This window comes from Trichosurus vulpecula, chromosome 3 (assembly GCF_011100635.1).
Source record: "Trichosurus vulpecula isolate mTriVul1 chromosome 3, mTriVul1.pri, whole genome shotgun sequence".
In the NCBI taxonomy this organism is placed as follows: domain Eukaryota; kingdom Metazoa; phylum Chordata; class Mammalia; order Diprotodontia; family Phalangeridae; genus Trichosurus; species Trichosurus vulpecula.
In genome coordinates, this window is record NC_050575.1 from 208324586 (window position 1) to 208343696 (window position 19111).

At 42.3% G+C, this 19111-nt stretch overlaps 2 protein-coding genes across 3 annotated transcripts in view; one reads left to right on the top strand and one right to left on the bottom strand.

Moving 5' to 3' along the window:
* The window catches only part of EFR3B (EFR3 homolog B), a 67562-nt gene extending 60643 nt beyond the window's left edge, over window positions 1-6919 (top strand). The window contains exon 22 of one of the 2 annotated variants that reach the window (XM_036749525.1): window positions 70-6919. In XM_036749525.1, the coding sequence (XP_036605420.1) occupies window positions 70-175 (106 nt within the window). In that variant the 3' untranslated portion in view covers window positions 176-6919. The remainder of the gene's footprint in view (window positions 1-69) is intronic. The other variant, XM_036749524.1, reaches the window with a different exon arrangement.
* A 7410-nt stretch (window positions 6920-14329) lies between these two features.
* POMC (proopiomelanocortin) lies at window positions 14330-17329 on the bottom strand. The gene is made up of 2 exons (XM_036752861.1): window positions 17207-17329; window positions 14330-14956 (listed from the first exon to the last, which is right to left on the bottom strand). The coding sequence occupies exons 1-2, from the start codon at window positions 17327-17329 to the stop codon at window positions 14330-14332; spliced, it is 750 nt and encodes a 249-aa protein (XP_036608756.1).
* Between the last annotated feature and the right edge of the window lie 1782 nt (window positions 17330-19111).

Genomic DNA, 19111 nt, shown 5'->3' on the forward strand with positions numbered 1-19111 from the left:
GATGATTCTAGCTTACCTGTTTGCAACCCGTCATGACTTTTCCCTTCAATCTCTTCTTGCTGTCTTTAGACCTCCCCCAAGCCCATCTGGTACCATCACAGCAGCCTACGGCCAGCCACAGAACCATTCTATCCCCGTCTATGAGATGAAGTTCCCTGATCTGTGCGTATACTGAGTGCCAAGAGTCAGAGGCCCTGTGGAGAATGGGTATGGGGGAGGCAATCCCCACCCCCATCCCCTACAGCATGGAATCCTAACTGAGATCTCAGGGGAGAAATATAACTTCCAAATGGTGGGCACCTTCATGACGGAACAAGTTCCCTCAACCCTTCTCTTCCTCCTGCTCCACCATCCCAGCTTCGCCACACTCTCTTTCAGGCCCTCTGTGCCAGTAGGAGTCTACCCTGCCCACTCTGCCTTGCCTTCTGTTTCATCTGGGATCCTTCATGAGGAGAGATTTTAGGGTTCTCTCCCAATAAGGGTCAGAGAGCCTTTGTGAGCATTTGGTTAATGAGTTGGAGGAGTTTTTTCCTTGGGGCAGAGCCTATGAACCATCCATCCATGGACAGGCTCACCATGTTTCAGAGGAGGGGCCCTGCCAAGGACCTCAGTGGCCTTTGAGGCCAATTTAACGCCTAGGATTGGACAGAAAATGGAAATACGGAAGGGAGGTGTCAGACCTCTTGGGCAGCATTGCTTGGAAAAAGGAAAATGTTGGCATCTCTCTCCAGGAATTTCCCAGCTACCAAGTTGAAGTCTGAATCCCCAGCTAACAGAGCTGCTTCAGAAGGGGTGAGGTATACTGAGAGCTTCAAACTCACTGAGCAACAGACTGAAGTCCCCTCTACCTGATGTGAAGAGTCACTGTGCAATTGGGTCCAGGGGCTAGTAGAAGGGAATAGGATGCCTTAGGAATGTGGAGGGAGAGTTGGGACCATGGCAGCTCTAAGACCAGGATTCTGAAAGGAAGCATGGAACATCCTTTCCAGGGATGCCAGCGCTCCACAAGTAGTTGACACCAGCAATTTTTTCTTGTTCTAGTTTATCCGTAAGAGTTAGCCTGGGCTTATCTCCTCTCAAATGGCATAGGACCCTTGGGACCAGGGTTTAGAAGCATTGCGGGAACCTAAAATGAAATTAAGGGCAAAGTCTAATCTGATAAAGGGATATAACATCTAGCAAGATTGGGGAGAAAGAGAGGCCATCTTCAGCCTTGACATTGCCAGGGAGGCAAATACATTGCATCCTGGGGGTCCTGCATCATGAGAAGTTATACCAGAGAATATTCCCTAATGATCCCTTCTCATAGTAGGCAGAGATGGGAAAAACATCTCTACCTAGCCCTGCCACTGCTTGTGGGCCCTCTTGGCCCTCTTACCGTCTCTGCCCTGCCTGAGACACTGCATTATGGTATCTCCTTGGTCTCTCTTCTCGTGGGGCATACATAGGCCTATTGCTAGAGGTTCTAGGCTTGAGGGCAGGACAAGAGGTAGCTCAAGACAACAGACACCGTCCAAAAAAGCAGGGAATGACAGGCTGCCCCAATGCCCTGCCCTAAATCATTCCCTCATAGGGAAAGTTATTTGCCCTGCCCTAGGCAGAGGGTCCTTGGGACTACCATTCCTACAACAGGAGTTTACCTGCCAGCACTGAGAATATTGGATGTATCCACCAAGGAATGAGTGGGCTAGTTGTATGCTTTGGGAGTGCAGTGTGCAAGCCTGTGTATGTGTGGGGGGGTGGGGTGGGATAGGGGAGGGGAAGTGTATGTGTGTCTTTTGGAGAAAATCTATACGTATATTTTATCCAAATGAGGTGATGCCTCTAGACTCCAGAGTGCAACAGAAGCTTCTTTGAATTCTAGATTTCCAGGTGCCCTATGCACCCTGCACCTTGTATGTACCCAACAAACTTTTATGAATGATGGTGACAACAAGTTGTTGCAAAAGTCCAATCAGAACCAATACACACATGTCCCCAAGAAATATGGGAACGTGGGGACGAGAGTTTGTCTTAATGCCCTTTCTGTGCCCCATTCTGTCCTTGCTGATCCTCCCTAGGGTCAACCACTCTCATATGGACTATGGCTTATCTAGAGCCCCAGATGGCAGATTCCTACAGGCACATCTCCCTCGGAATAACCCTTCTAAAATAACCTTCCTTCCTCCCCCAACCCTCTAAACTCTACCCCAAAATTTTCATTTATTAGTATAGCTGAGATAATTAGCCTGGGGCTGTGAGTGAATTGTAGGTTGGTTAGTGATTTGTCCCCTTCTAGGAGGAGAGAAAGAGAGAAAAAGGAGAGAGAGAGAGAAAGAGAGAGAATGGGAGAGAAAAGGGAAGAAAAAAAAAGGAATTTGATCTTGTTCTAGGCAAGAGAGAATTTGATTCAGATCTATTTTCTCCCATCCTAAGTGAAGTTTCTTGGGGAAGAAAAGGGAAAATTGAGCCCAACTATCATAATGTTGTCACCTCAGACCTTTGTTTTTATTGTTTCAGGACTCATCATATTGGTCCGAATATAAAACATCAGGAAATATAGGGTATGTTTCTAAAACAAGATCCCTTTTTAAAAAAAATTGCAAAATCAAGTTGTACAATGAAAGGCAGCACTCCTTGGCCATTCTAAAGTTTTATGCAAGCCCAGGATATGTTGGGGGAAAAAGTGCAGCCCACCTTCAACTCTGTCTCTGTTATTGTACTGTGGGTAGGCGAGGTGGTGTAAATCACACCTCCAGAGTTGGAAGGACTCTCAGAGATCACGTTGTGTGGTTCCTACCAGGAAAAGGATCTCCCATGTGACATACCTGATAACTATTCATTAGTCTTTACTTAAAGACTTTGAATAAAGGGAACCCACTAGTGTTTAAGGCAACCCATTCCATTTTTCAATAACCTCCAACTCTGAAGATATTTTTCACTCCATAAAACCTAAATTTATCCCTTCAATTCACTGTACCTCGTTCTGCCCTCTGTGGTCAAGCAAAACGTATCTGATTCTCTTTTCATGTAAGAGAGCTTCAAATACTTGGAGAAAATGATCATGTGGCCCCCCTCCAAGGTGCCTCCTTTCCTATGCCAAGCCCCCTTGGTTCATTCATTTGATCCTTCTAAGGCATGATCTCAAGGCCAGTTACTACGCTGGCTATTTTCCTCTGGCTTATCAATGTGCTTCCCAAGATATTAATCACAACAAATAAAACACTCCAGCTAGAAGAATGTCCTCTGATGACAGCAGGATTATTCCCTCCTGGTTCTGTGCCCTCTGCCTCACCTAATATAATTTTAGGTTGCACGTGTTCCCTGAAATCCAAGATGGAGGACATCCAGACTTATAAGCGTGAAATTCCTCTCCATTTTGTATAATAAAACATTTCTTATTAAAATAGCAACTTAAACTTTGAGTGAACATCAAAGCACACAGTTTCTTAGAGGAAACTTTGAAGACAAGATAGGAATCCTGAGGGCCAAACTAGTCTTCCACTAACTAGTTCTTTGTGATTATTCTGAGCACTGTGTCTCTTAACCCTAAACTAAGTTTTAAAAGAAGACCCTCGGTTTCTTTCTTACTTGACTTCAGTTGTCCTCCCCGCTCCCTCTAGCGATGTTTCTCATATCTGTGGCACTGAGGGGTGGGGATCATAAGATCTAGAGCCAGAAAGGGGTTTATGGGCCATCTAGTCAACCTCCTCCCCCCATCCCCATTCTATTTTACAGATAAGGATACTGAAGCTCAGGCTTATATAATAATAGTTCCATGACACTTTTCTAAAAAGCCTACAGATGAGGTTAATTCCCCTAGAAGATGATTGCTAGCCTTGGTTGTCACCATTATGAGGGGGAAAAAATCAAAGTGTATCTCTAGATACATGATTTAAATCAGTGGTGTCAAACTCAAATAGAAACTGGGCCACTAACCCATACGTAAGGATCCCTGGCGGGGACTGCATTTTGACTTAGAAAACCACACATTAGCATCATTTTTGTTCTGCTGTCCTTGTATTTATTTTGTTAAATATTTCCCAATTACACTTTAATCTGATTGTGGCCAGCAACATGGGGCTTTGATGCCTCTGACTTAGGGCATCAATTCTATGCCCCCTCCAAATCAAGGGCAGCTTTTCTGTACTTTTATTTTTTCCTTGTGAAGAAGCAACTTCTGACTCTTCTGGTATCTGAGTTAAACACTGTCTATTGTCTAATTTAATCAGCAAGGTAGACCAAATTACCCTAACAAAAATTAGCAACAAGCTGTAATAGAACATTGAATTTTGACTCAAAGGGGCTAGATAGATATGGATCTTGGCTCTGCTAGTCACTTGTGCGACTAGGGGCAAAACACTTCTCTTCTGTACCTCAGTTTCCTCATCTGTAAAATGAAGGTGTTGGATCATAGGATTCTATGGTTGAGAGCTGAAAGAGACCTTAAAAATAAGGTAGTCCAGTGTCCTCGAGTTACAAGTGAGGAAACAGGTGGTCTGAGGTTTCTTCCAGTTCTCGATCATAGGAACCTGTAAAAGTCCTGCCTCACCGTCAGACAGTGTGCCTTAGAACAAAGCATTGGGGTGGCAATTGGGACTTAAGATGGTTTCATGCCATTATATTCTCATCCTACCACTGGCCCCAGGATATGAGAGGAAAATCCCTTCTTTCTTGCCAATCCCCTTTTGCTGTGTCGTTCCATGTGATGAGGCCTTTTTCCTCTCCTGAGTAGAGGCAGTCGGAAAACTATCCTTCACCATACAGCAAACATTTATTAAGCGTCTGCTATATATGAAACTCAGTACTAGGTGCCAGTTATATTAAGACCAAAAAAACCCCAGTCTTTGCTCTCAAGAAGCTTATATTTTGTCTGATCATGCTCAGCTGGAAACCCTGCCCCTTATACTCTTGATGGACAGAAGATGAGCTTCTGCATTGAGAGAAGGATGGATATAGCTAGAGCTTTCCTGGGAAGGCTTAATCAGACATGAATATATTTGAAACTCCTGATTTCTCTTAAGTAAGCTGAGTTTTCCTCCAAGTAGGGACCTCAGGGACCTGTGGTTCTACTCCCTTCTTCCTCTTCCCATTTGAGAATATAAATCCAATAATTCCCCTTAAAATAATTCTCTCTTAATAGAAAGTGAGGTTGGAAGACTTGTAGTGCCAAGATAGGGTCAAACAAAACCAGGCTGCAAGAAGAGGGTAAAAACTATAGTAGCTGCTCCCAGGCAGTTAATATTTGAAGAGAATGTTCAATAGGAATGGGGGCTAAACCTCTGATTTCATGGGTATGGGGAAACTCCTTGCACCAAAGTGATTTGGCACCTTATCTATAATTTGTGAATGGCTAGGTGGCACAGTGGATAGAGTGGCAGGCCTGAAGTCAGGAAGACTCATCTTCTTGAGTTCAAATCCATCCTCAGATACTCAGCAGCTGTGTGACCCTGGGTAAGTCACTTAACCCTGTTTGCCTCAGTTTCCTCATCCATAAAATGAGATGGAGAAGGAAAAGGCAAACCACTCCAGTATCTTTGCCAAGAAAACCCTAATTAGGGTAACGAAGAGTCGCACAACTGAAATATGACTCAACAACTATAATTTATATTCTTAGATAGTTGCCTAGAACCCAGATATACAGTAGAGCTTAAGACTTGGAACTTCCGGAAAACTGAAATAGCTCAAGGATCAGGATGCCTGAGCTTCTCTGAGGTCTCTGTCTAATCCCAATCCCACTGTCCCTGATAGATAAATCCCCTCTACAAAACTGAATTACATCTGGACTCCCATGTAACTGGGCAGTCTGAGCCCAGCTCAGAGTCCATGCTCTTACTGGGCCTTTCCAGGGTAGCCCAGACAAGTTGAGCTAAAACAAGATGCCTGAGTTACCCTGGGAAGTACAAGCAATTTAGGGTCACTTGTCTTCCCCCTATCCCAGGAACCCTCAAAGTAACAATGAACCATTTGCTGCAAGGAGAAAAGATTGAGCAGTACTTAACTAGAAGGTAAGCTCTTGGAAGGCAGGGGTTATTTGTATTTACCTTTATATCCCTAGTACCCAACAGTTTTTGGCACAGTGTCTGAACCTGTGATAAGACCTCCTCCCTGTGCAATTTTTCTGCAATTAGTCTTGGTGAATTATCCAGAGAACAACGAGGCTGCGACTGACCTGGGGTTACATAGTCATATATGTCAAAAGCAGGACTGGGACCCAGGTCTTTCTGGATTAGAGGCCATCTCTGCCACTCTGCCACCATATTGCCTCTCTCATTTGGCACATGGTAGGCCCTTAAATGCCTATAGACTGATTGCTAGAATGAACTGTAGAATAGAAGTATGTTGCTGAATTGGAATTTGGCCTTGAATTTTCACTCTACCTGAGGACCAAAGAAGCTGACTGAGTTCATCTCTTTTTCTGAGAGATCTGGGGATGGGGGAAATGCTCTCCCTCCATCTCCTCTCGATTTCTGAAAAGCACTTAATTAGCTAAAGGGGACAAGAGGCACTCCCAGCTGGAAAACCTGTAAATGCTTCTGTCCTCAGATTGCAACGTGTTTGTGTTTGTGTGTGTATGTGTGTGTGTGTGTGTATGTCATATCTAGACCTTTGTGGCCCTGGGTGGATATGGGCGGGGGTGGGTAGGGGTGTGCAAGTGCCACACAGTTTCTAATATGTGTACATAATAACTGATAGGTGTATTTATACATGGATGCAGAATTAGTTCCTGTGATAGTTTCTGTATTTCAAATTCATTGGAGCCCATTGGCTTCATTTGTGAGCGGAGGAAAAGATAGTGGACTTGAGGGAGGAGGAGGAGGAGGTAACTGTGGGAGGGGGGTGATACTTAAGAAGATAATTCTTTAGGGAATGTTTGTGGATATTTTCCAATATGTCTTTATGATGCCCTTTTCAAATAAATGTTAATGTTGTCTCCACATCACTGCCTGCTTGGTTTCTTGAAAGTGAATGGTTGTTTGAGATGCAAACTTGAGTCTGGAAATACCAATGGCTTTCCTGTTGACATTTTGACACCCCCAGAAGACTCCCTTCTCTTTGCCTTGGCTCCAGGAGGCAGATGGAAAGGGATGCTATCGGGATGGAAATCTGGGGCCCAGAGCTGGATTCCAAGAGTGCAGCAACGGAAGTTGGGACCCTGAAGGCCATCTAGCCTCAAGGCTCTTTGTTTGCAGGATTACATTTAACCCATTCTAGAAAGGGAAAGGAACAAGCATTTATTAAATGCCTACTGTGTACTAGGCACTCTACTAAATGCTTTACAAGTATGATTTCATTTGATTCCCCAACAACCCTGGGAGGTATATAATATTATCTGCATTTCATAGTTGAAAAAAACTGAGACAGGCAGATGTGACTTACCGAGAGTCATACAACTAGTAAGGGTCTGAGTCTGGATTTGAGCTTGGGTCTTCCTGACTTCGGGTCTGGGCATTACCAGGCTGCATACCAGGGCATTACCCTCCTAGACAGGGAAGGAGTTTTATCTTATTCTTAAGAAACTAAAAAAAATTAAATTAAATTAAAAAAACAGAAAAAAAAATAAAAAAAGAAACTAGGCCACTTTCCAACTCCCCCATGTCTAGATGTCACAGTGCAGCTTCCTTGTTTTGTTTGAAGGGTTAAGAACACCCATGAAAATCAGCAGTAGAATGGAAGGTCCTTGAGGGCAGGCAGGGATGACTTTCCTCTTGTCTTTGTATCTCAACCTGCCTGGCACAGTGACTGACACATAGCAGAAATTTAGGGTTAAATTGTTGAATGCCTGTGTGCAAATGTAAGGGCTGCTCCAAAGGCATCTCACATCTTCCTCTGAGGATTAGTTGTAGTATTTTCTCATTCTAGAGCTGAAAGTTTGTTTGTACGAGGTATCAGTGTCTATGTGTGTGAATCTCTGCAAGGATATCTCCTTCTGTGGGCATATCTGAGTATTCTTGTGCATGTGGGCACATACTAATGAGTATCTATAGAAATATTTCTTTATTCACCTTTATCTCCAACTAAAGTCCTCATGCCTTGGAGGCTGTCCTGGGACTCTTGAAAACTCTGCAATGAAGTGTAAACTCGGGCATGTTATCTACCAGGATGGAAGGAAGTCAGATAATGGCCAATGGAGAGACTATTATCCCAACACCATACAGTCTAACTCAAGAGACAATCATTGTCAGATTGACTGAAAGCTGATAAATCTTATTTTTGACCCACCAGTTGGGATGTGTACAATCAAGGGAATACCCATCCTGACAAAATCACAGATCTTAGAACCACTGATGCCCTGAACCAGTCAAATATCATTTCTCTATACTGTTTATACACTATGGAGATGAAGGAAGACATAGGACTTAGTCCTTGACCTCGGGGAGTTTGTAGTCTAGCTAGGTGAGCAAGTCTGCACATATATATCTATATGTCTTGATAACCATACCAAATGGTGTATTATTGAGGGCCAGATTGTATAACATACTAAGTGCCATTATCGGACTTCAGAGAAGGATCCTAGAATTATAGATTTAGAACCTGAAGGAACCTTACAAACTGCAGCTCATCAGTCCAACAGACCCGTTTTACAGATAAAGAAACAGGTCATGACAGATGAAGTAGCAGATCACAGATTTAGATCTAGAAGAGCTCTCAGAGGCCATCTAGATGAGGAAATGGAGGCCAAACCAAGTGAAGTGTGTCTTAGGTCCTATAGGTAATAAGTGACAGAGAAAAGACTTGAACCCAGGTCTTCTGGCTCCAAATTCAGCGTGATTTCTCTTGTACCACCAAAGATCATTATGGACTGATGTCAACAGAAGAAGTTGTACCAAAAAGGTGAGACTCAAACTAGACTTTGAAAAGTATCTGTGCACAAGAAGTGGTGGGTTCTTCATGAGACAAGATCCAAATGCCAGTATGTTGGGTGTCAGGGTAATGAGGAGTCTATTTACTGAAGGGAGGAGCTTGTTTGCAGGAGTAGTGGGAGATGAGATTGGAGAGGTAGAGTGTGGATCTCTCAGGGCCTTGATCTGTTTGGTAAGTAACCATTTTTGGTTTGGGGTTGGGGAGTGACAGTAAAATAATAGAATTCTAGAGTGGGAAGAGACTATTTAGTCCAACCTCTTTATCTCACAGGTGAGAAAACAGGCCTAGAGAGATGAAGTGACTCCTTACCTAAGGTTATATGTAGTGGGAGCAATATCCCAACCTCCTCCCCTACCCCAGACAAGTAAGGTTAGTTTTTCCACAAAAGGTATTGAAACCATTCTCCATATTTAATTGGCTCAGGGGACTGAAGGCCCAAGCTACTGACATCTCTTCCTGGTAACCTAACTACCAAACATCCAAGAGTTCCAGGTATCTGGATCTTTGACTGGTGGACAGTCATGGACAACTCAGAGACAAGACAGCTTCTCTTAAGGAATCAACTCATGGTGTCCTCAATGGATAATATCCTTGTTGAATGTTCTACCCTGATATTCATCTATTAACAATTGAATAACCTATGAGTTGTCTAATTTTTTTTCCAGTATCAAACAAGCTACCAGAGAATTGGCTTGAGTCAGACCTGATCCAGAACATCATATTCATGCCTAGTGGCAGAACTAGGGCCATGTGTCTTCTATCTAAACCAATGCTTTTTCTGCTTGAGGAAGGAGGGGCATTAGGGAGAAGACTCTAACAGGGTTGTCTAGGATGGGTTTAAAGAAGGGGGAAATGGGTGGTGGAGGAGATCAGAAGATACTCTAGGAATGAGGTTGTGGCACTGGGAATCAGAGATAGAAGAATCAAGGAGATTTGGTGACTGGCTAAAGGAATAAAGGAAAGAGCATTAATTCCAAAGTCAGATGACCTGGACTCAAATTCCACCTCTGATATTTACCACTCACATGCCCTTGGGCAAGTCACTTAACCTCTATGAGCCTTGGTTTTCTCATCTGTAAAGATGAGGGAGTTGCAATACTGATGTCAAAAAAGGGACATTGAAATATTCTTAAATGCGTGGAAGAGAAGTTTAGAAGGAAGCAGACAAATGGGACAATTTTGAAAGTAATGTGCTGAATTTATTATGTGCTTTTAAAAAAAAGCAAGTTGTATGGAATACAGATTCATGGTTTCATGTACGATCTTGTGTATATGGAAGCGCTCTTTTTTGTGTGAAATTCAGAATAAAGAAATTTCTTTTTTAAATAGTTTAACTTGATGCCCTCTAAGGCCCTTTCCAACTCTTTATCAATGATTGTACAATATGATGTGGCAAAGGATCCCAAGATTTAGAGTCCAAGGAAGGACCTAGAAGAGGGGAATAGTTAATATAGTAGCATTATAGGTTTAGAGCTAGAAGACACCTCAGAGACTATAGTGGTTCAATTCCACCCCCCCTTTTTTTTTACAGATGAGGAAACTGAGACCCAGAAGGGAAATAACCCAAAGCAACACAGGAAAGAAGGGGCAGAGTTAGGCTTTGAACTCAGATCCTCTAAGCTTAAATCCAGCCATTGGTGTCCAGAGAACCAATCCTGTGTGGACTGGCCATTGTACCAATTTCTTTCTATTTGTGATTTTATTTCTATGTAGGTCATGGTAACATAGATTTAGAACCAGAAGGGACTGGAGGGCGATTATCTTGTCCAATCCTTTCATTTTGCAGATGAAAAAAACTGAAGCTCATGAGCAAAATGGCTTGCCCAAAGTCACCCAGCTAGTAAGGGACAGAGCCCAGAGTGTGAACCTATATTTTCTGACTTCAGATCCAGGACTTTTTCCATTACACATTTGGTCAGTTATGGGTAGGTGTGTGTATGTGTGTCTATAGATCATGAGATCAAAGATTTAGCACTATATGGGTCTTTTGAGTTCTGGTCCAATACCCTTATTGAACAGATGAGGAAACATAGGTCCAGAGAGGGGGAAGAGTCTTGCCCAGGCTCACACAGCTAATAAGTAGCAGTGAGATTTGAATTCAGGTCCTCTGACTAAAAATCCAGCACTCTTCCCACTGCCTGCCCCACCCTGCCTTTTGTGGGGTGTGCGTATATGAATGTATGTGTATAAGTGTGTAAAGTGTATGTATGTATGCGTGTTGTCAAGAAAAAAAAATCTGTTGAGCGTCTGGCTACCCTGTGGTTTGAGATATTTGAGTAAAGTCTTGACTTTAGAACCTAGTGTGCATCATAGTGTGATACAACTGTTATACCATTTTGTGCACAAAAGTCTCAGTATTAGGAACTTGGCAATTGAGGTTCTGGGGCAAGATGATATCAGGAGAATAATCATAGTTAACATTTAAAATTTGGAAAGCACTTTATATCCAAAGGTTTTCTAGAGTCAACTTGAAGCTTCCCATTGTTAAAATGTTCAGTGTGAGCATTTACACCGTGGAAATTGGCAAATGCTGCAAATCAAGGTTTAATTTGTTATTTTGTTGATTGTCATTCTAGACGTAAGAAAGTGATAAAGAAAATTTTAATATTGGAGATAAAACTTAAAAGTGTATCTTACAAACAGTTTTCCCCAGAGAGAGCCAGTCATCAAATATTTCCCAGCACACCCCCGGTTATACCCATTATCCCATTTGAACTTCACACTAACCCTTCATTTCTATAGATAAGACAATAGGCATCTTAGCTATCACTACCTGAATCTCACAGATAAGGAATTGGGACTGGGGAAATTAAGTAACTTGCCCATGGTCATCTAGCCAATAATTTTCAGAGGCAAGATGTGAACCCAAATCTCTCCTGATTCCAGGCCAAGCTGCTCCTAGGTTGCAATGGTCTCTTCTTCCACAACCTTTCTATTATTGTTTAAGACAGTGCTCAGCATGCTTAATAAATGCTTGATAAAGGTGCTTAATAAATGTTTGTTGATTAATTATCAACATGGTTGCATTGATTTTGTTTGTGCAAAAAAATTTAATTTTATATGATCAAAATGATCTATTTTACATTTTGTAATTCTCTCTATCTCTTGTTTGGTCATAAATTCTTTCCCTCATCCATCAATCTAACAGATAAGCTATTGCATGCTCTCCTAATTTGCTTATGGTATCCTCCCTTATGTGTAATTCATGAACCCATTTTGACCTTATCTCGGTATATGGTATATGTTGTGCAGCTCTACTGTTTTCCAGTTTTCCCAGAAGTTTTTGTGAAATAATGAGTTTTTGTTCCAAAAGTTTGGATCTTTGGATTCATCATTTACCAGATTACTGTGCTCATTTACCGTAATGTAATTTGTACCTGATCTATTCCACTGATCCACCACTCTATTTCTTAGTTGGTACTAGATCAGTTTGATCATTACTGTTTTATAACACAGTCTGAGATCTGGTATGGCTAGACCTTCTTCCTTCACATTTTTTTCATTGATTACCTTGATATCCTTGACCTTTTGTTCTTCTGGATGAATTTTGTTATTGTTTTTTCTAGCTCTATAAAATAATTTTTGATAGTTTTATTGGTATGGCTCTGAATAGATAGATTAATTTAGGTAGAATTGTCATTTTTATTATATTGGCTCAGCCTACCCATGAGCAACTGATATTTTTCCAATTGTTTAGATCTGATTTTATTTGTGTGAAAAGTGTTTTGTAGTTGTGTTCGTATAGTTCCTGGGTCTCTCTTGGCAGGTAGGCTCCCAGGTATTTTATATTGTCTACTGTTATTTTAAATGGAATTTCTCTTTCTATCTCTTGCTGCTAGGCTTTGTTGGTAATATATAGAAATGCTGATGATTTATGTGGGGGTTTTGTATTCCTGCAACTTTGCTAAAGTTGTTAATAATTTCAAGTAATTTTTTAGTTGATTCTCCATGATTCTCTAAATATAACATCCTATCTTCAAAGAGTGATAGTTTGTTTTCTCATTGCCTATATTAATTCCTTCAATTTCTTTTTCGTCTTATTGCTATAGCTAACATTTCTAGTAATAGAGGTGATAATGGGCACCCTTGCTTCACCCCTCATTGTATTGTGACCAGTAATTTTGGAAATGCTCCAATTCAGAGATAAGGGGTACTGAGGCCAAGAGTTAACAAGATCCACAGAAGAGATGTAGGATTTAGAATTTATTTATATTTGGACTTGAATTGATTGCTTATTGTTTCGAGGATCAGCCCTGTCTTCTCATGGAGAATGTAAGTTTCTCTTATTGTGGTCTTTCCCACATGATTGGTCAGTGATTGACTGATATAAGACCAACCTGGATGTCAGGATACCTCATGGTCTCTTCTTAGCTCTGACTTTAATTGCTCCATCACTTCTCGTCCCTATGACTTCCCATTCCATCTAATAGTTCATCATCCCTGTGACTTGCCAGAACTAAACATCCCTCCCTCTCCACCACCCCTTTCTATATGTTGTCTCCTTCTCTCAAAATGTAAAGACCTTAATAGCAGACTGTCTCTTTTTTGTATTTGTAGCCCCAACCTTAGCATAATGATTGTCATATAGCAAGTACCTAATACACATTCATTCATTCCCTTCTCTGGACTTTAATTTTCCTTTCTCAGTAATCAGACTGCCTTTCTCAGATTAGGTATAGTACGATATTTGCAAAGGATCTTTGAGGCCCTCAGAAGAAAAGTGAGTTAATGTAAGGTGATGGCAGAGTTGTAACCAAGGTGAGGAGATAAAGACTTTTTCCCAGGACATTGATAATTGGAGGGCACTGATAGAATTTGCCAGGTGTTCTCTCCCCTACCTGGCCTGGTCCTGCCCTACTCCCTTTCCAGGGAGTTGTCCCTTAATGTTTTGAGATCTGAAGTTCCTCCACTAACATTTGCTCAACTGAATATTTCTTAAAATGTTTTATATAAGAGCAACTGGTTTATCCTGGTTGCCAGAAGTACTAGTTAATGGTTCTGGATGCCAAGATTACAGTTCTTCTCTGATATGCCAGCTGTTATGCCAATCGATATTCTAGAAGTCTACTTGGCTCACAAAAATTTTTCTCCCCCATTCATTTTCATTACCTTATGTCTCACTAAATATGAAAAAATTGTCACCTGGCAGTCCGGAAACTAGCCCTTCCCTCCCAGGCCATCTTTCCACTGTTTTTCCCTTCCTATCTATAGCAATATATTTGCTTTGATGAGTATTTACAATTTTTTTTCTTTACACACATTCAAAGTCAGAAGTCAAATGCGAAATCAAGTGAGCTTTATTTCCTTAAGACAGACAGATAGCTTTAGCGGCTGGAGGCATGGCTGCTGAGGGTTTGATTATGTAGCACCCCAAGCCTGAGAAATGGGAGATAGGAATGCAAGGGGAAGGAGAGGGGGCAGAAGGGACTCACAGGCTGCCTCCCTCATGGGAAACCTATGGTTAGCCCTCCCCCTAGCTCTCCCCTCACTGCCCCTTCTCATGAGCACTCTTGATGATGGCATTTTTGAACAGTGTCATGAGAGGGGTATGACTCTTCTCAGAAACCATGAAGCCACCATACCGCTTAGTTCTAACCTTAGGAGGGGTACCCCACCGGAAGTGCTGCATCTCATAACGCTTTTTTTTCTTTTTGTTCTCTCCATTTGGTCCCGGGGAATCCTCCGCTTCATCATCAGCTACGTCAGGAACCTCAATGTATTCCTTATTGGGGATGTCCCTTTTGAATTCCACAGAATAGGACTCTGTAGATTCTTCTTCCACCCCATTGGGAAAGACCTTCACAGGGCGCCTCTTTTTACCCACTGGCTTCCCCCAGCGGAAGTGCTCCATGGAATAGGACCTTTTGTTATCTAATTCTCTAGCTTTTCGCATGAGTGGCAGACCCTCTTCTTGCACTTCTTTGTCCTCTCCCCAAACTCCTAGAGAGAGCAGGTCCGGGAGATCCCCCTGCATTAGCTCCTGTCTCTTTTTCTCTACATTCTCTCCATCACTGCTGAGGCTGCCACTATAGATATCTCTTCGCTTTATGAGATCTTTTGGCTCATGTGCTCCAGCGAGTGCAACAGCTGGACTGCAGGATCTGAGGCATTGCTGGGGTAGAGAAGAGAGGGGAGTGAGGCCCATAGTACACAATAGACACTTAACAATTCAACTGAGCTCAATCCAGTGCTGAATATGAAAAGATCAAAATACATTAATTAAGTGCCAACAGTGTGTTAGGCAGGTTCTGAAGATATAAAGCAAAAAAAAAAAAAGAAAAAGAAAAGAAAAGAAAAAAGAAAGAAAAGAAAAAGAAAAAAAAGAAATAGTCCAAGTCTTGATTTGACTGGAATTGAACTTCAAACCTGAGTTGGTGAAATAGGTTGGTATACTGGGGTGACCATTCCTCCAGATTCAAAAAGAAAAGAAAAATTCCTAATTCTAGACCCTCTGCTTCATGCCTCAGCCCTGATCTTATAATATCTGGACCTGACCTTTTTCCCTTGCTGTGTTCCCATAACCACCCACACCACTTCACTGTGTACCCACATTATGCCTTTACAGTCTTCACCAAACACACGACCCAGTTTGCTCAAGATGTCTGAGACCATTCCCCACTTACTTTGCATTCCCCCTGTAGGAGATTTTGCATTTCACTCTCCTCCAGTCCAAACTATTGCTAAGAGATAGGCTTCCTGGCAATCCCACCGTAGGTTGGGATGAGCAGACTAAGAGAAACTGTGAAGCCACCATACCACTTAGTTCTAATCTTAGGAGGGGTACAGAGAATAAGGACCCCTTTCTAGACCCACTCACTGACTGGGAGGTATGATGCTGTATTCTCGAGTCATCTGTTTCATAGAGGAAACAGCCAGAGCCATGAAGCAGAGAGAATCTGTCTACTCACTACAGAGGGGGAAAAGGAAGAGCCCAACCCAATCCAGCTTAGTAGGGGATATCCCAGGCTAACAATTTAGAGTCCTAGAATTTTAGAATTGGCAAAGGTCTTAGAGACTAGTCCAGTCCCCTCATTCAACAGATAAGAAAACTGAGGACCTGAAATATTAAATGTCATGTTTAAGGTCATATGGCTAAGTAGTGATAGTGAAGACTAGAACCCAGGTCTCCTAGAGTCTAGTCCAGAGCCATTCATGGTTACAGACTCCCCAAAAGTGGAGGATGTGCTTGAAGGAGAGCTATGTTAGTAGGAGTACCAGGCTTGGAGTCAAGAGAATCTGGGATTAATTTGGGACTCTGATGTTAGCTGTGTGACTATGGACAAGTCACTTAATCTTTTTTTTTCTTTTTTTTGGAGGGCGTAAGGCAGGGCAATTGGGGTTAAGTAACTTGCCCAAGGTCACACAGCTAGTAAATGTGTCTAGTGTCAGAGGCCACATTTGAACTTAGCTCCTTCTGACTCTGGGGCTGGTGCGCTACTCACTGCACTACCTAGCTGCCCCCACTTTATCTTTTTGTAAATCACTTCAGACGTGTGAGCTGTTCTCACTGGAAGTCATAAGATCACAGGACTAAATAGATGTACAGATGGAAGAGAGCTTAGAGGGATCTCATTCAGCCCCCTCATTTACAGAGGAGGAAACTGAGGTCTAGAGAGGTTAAATAGCTTGTCCAAGGTCACAGAGATACTAAGTGATGGAGGCAAGATTTGAACCCAGGTCCTTTGATTCCAAATCCAGGACATGGAGTCCATCCTGAGTTTGAATCCTGCCTCTGATTCAGTGATCCTGGGCAAGTCCTTTCAGCTCACTTGGCCTCAGCTTCCTAATCTGTAAGGGTCAAATAAGATGACTTGTAAAGTGCTTTATAAAAAGACTAGCAATTATGCCAGCCATTATGACTGCCTGGTCTCTTTTCAAAGGAAAGGAAATGACATCTTGGTTTTTCCTTCCTCTGGAGAAGTTGCTTAGGGAGACAGGGCAGGTGACATGAGGTCAGTTGAAAAGAAATAATTATTAAACTGAGAAATGGGATATGGGAACCCTTTCCCCTCCACCCACAATTAAGATGACTCTAATGATCTTAAAATAACAATATGATAGATGAGATACGATATGACCTCTTAGAGAGTCACTGTTTCCAAGTAGTTTAAAGTGGGAGATATCCTATAGGAAGCATGGAGGGTCATGAAGAAGGTGGGCTCCCTAACTTCAAACCCCACCCCCCTTCCCATAGCAACTTCCCTCAGTCTGCTGTATTTTCACTTTAACCCCAGGCTAGGTAGCCGAGTGCCCCCCCCGGCTCTGAGTCCCTTTACTTAGATCCTTTCTTCCTAATAATATATGCTGCTCCTCTTTCCCAAACCGAGACAATCATTTCCTCCCACCCCCCGTTCTCACTTACCTCTTGTGTCTTGTCCTTTCTACACCGGGTGCTCAGTTGGCACCGAGGATAAACTGACTCTGAGGTCTGAAACAGCAGGGCCACCAGCAGGGCCCCAAGACAGCTCCAAGAAGGCTTCGGCATCTTTCAGGATGGAGCTCTGCAGACACAAAACATGGTTGGAGGCTTGCCCACAGGGAGTAGGGTGATATTGACAAATCGCCAGGAAGGACCATGTGCCAATACTAATAACTTGGAGGTCCCAAAGCCCTTCGACTACATAATCCAGGGGTGACAGGAAATAAAGGAAAGGGACTAAAAGATCTAGGAAGGAAAGGATTTGTGCGACAAGGCACAACAGCCTGGGATAGAGGCTGAGGGCAAAGTAACATAGAAACTTTAAAATAATTCTGGCTTGGGGCTGCTAGGTGGCGCATATCTGAATTGGTGGAGAGAATTTCCTCACTGGGAGTTTAATTATACTAATGAAACCACAGACCCAATCTAAGAAAAATGTCTAAGGCACCGTGCTAAGCCTGGAGGAGAGAGAAATACAAAGATAGAAGGAAAACTCATAGTCCCTTTCCTCAAAGAGCTTCCAATCTAATAGGGAGAATGCTAACTGCACAAGATGTTTGGTGCAAGGTAGGTTGGACTGTGGCCAAGGAGAGAGCCAAAGTGCTCCAGGAAAAATTGAAGGGTAGCGGGGAGGAAATAACCTGAAACCCTCAGGTGAGAGAATCAAAGAATATATCAGGAGGGTATGGCATCTGAACTGGGCCTTAAAATCTTTCCATAAATTTGAACACGATCCTTCCCCTGCCCATTTCCAAGCTTTGTTACCTCCTTGAAATTTTATGTTCTTTGATGAATTACCCATCTTACGAGATCTTTAAGGAGAGAGACTTAGCCTCTGCTCTTTTCTCTCTATATATCCTCATAGAATCAAAGATGTAGACCTCAGAGAGGGAAGTGAAATAATGCTTGCTCAAGATCACACGGGTAGTAAGAAAGGGGCAAGGTTGAGGCCAAGTCCCTTGTTGTTGTTCAGTTGTTTCCTACTCTTCATGACCCCATTTGAAGTTTTCTTCCTCCAGCTCATTTTACAGATGAGGAAACTGAGGCAAACAGGGTTAAGTGACTTGCCCAAGGTCACCCAGCTATGAAATGCCTGAGGCTAGATTTGAACTTAGGTATTCTTGACTCCAGGCCCACTGCTCTGACTGCTAGGCCACCTAGCTGTCCCCCAGGTCCCCTAACTCTGAAACCAATGCTCCTTTCACTCTGCCCTATTTTACTATCTGGCCCCAACCTCCCTTTCTAGATATATCCTCTACGACTACCTTACACAAAGCTTCTGTTCAGGCCATATTGGTGAGGTAAGAGAATTTTAGTATTGCCAAATTTGCTTGAAAAGAATTTAGCTGAGACCCCGAACTTTAGCTTAGATAATTAACTGATTAGTGATAAGAACTTTCTGGCTCATTTTTATTACTTTTAGTGACTTAAGATGAGCATGTTGAGTAGCTAGGTATAGCACTGGGGTTAATGGTTAGTTTAAAAATTCTAAATTTATCCCTAGTGTTTATTGGCTAATTTATAGTTTCACCTGATATAGTTCTCCCACTTCTGCTCTCTGTTCTTTGATGTGCAAATGTTTGCCTTCCCTTTCTGTCCTCTAGAAAATTCTATTGTATCCATCTCACCTTGTAACAAATACCTATAAAATGTTGCTGAATCACACCCCTGGGTTTTGGTGAACCTTGAAACTATGCTCAGCATTTAATAAACTAGTTATTAAGATGTCTCTGGGTAGCAATAAGTGTGATCGACAGCAGTGCCTATCAACGAAGCCTCAGGCAGTTTTTATGTTACTGGTTAACTCAAGTGCTTCCCAAACCCAGATTAGCTATTCCAACATCTTCA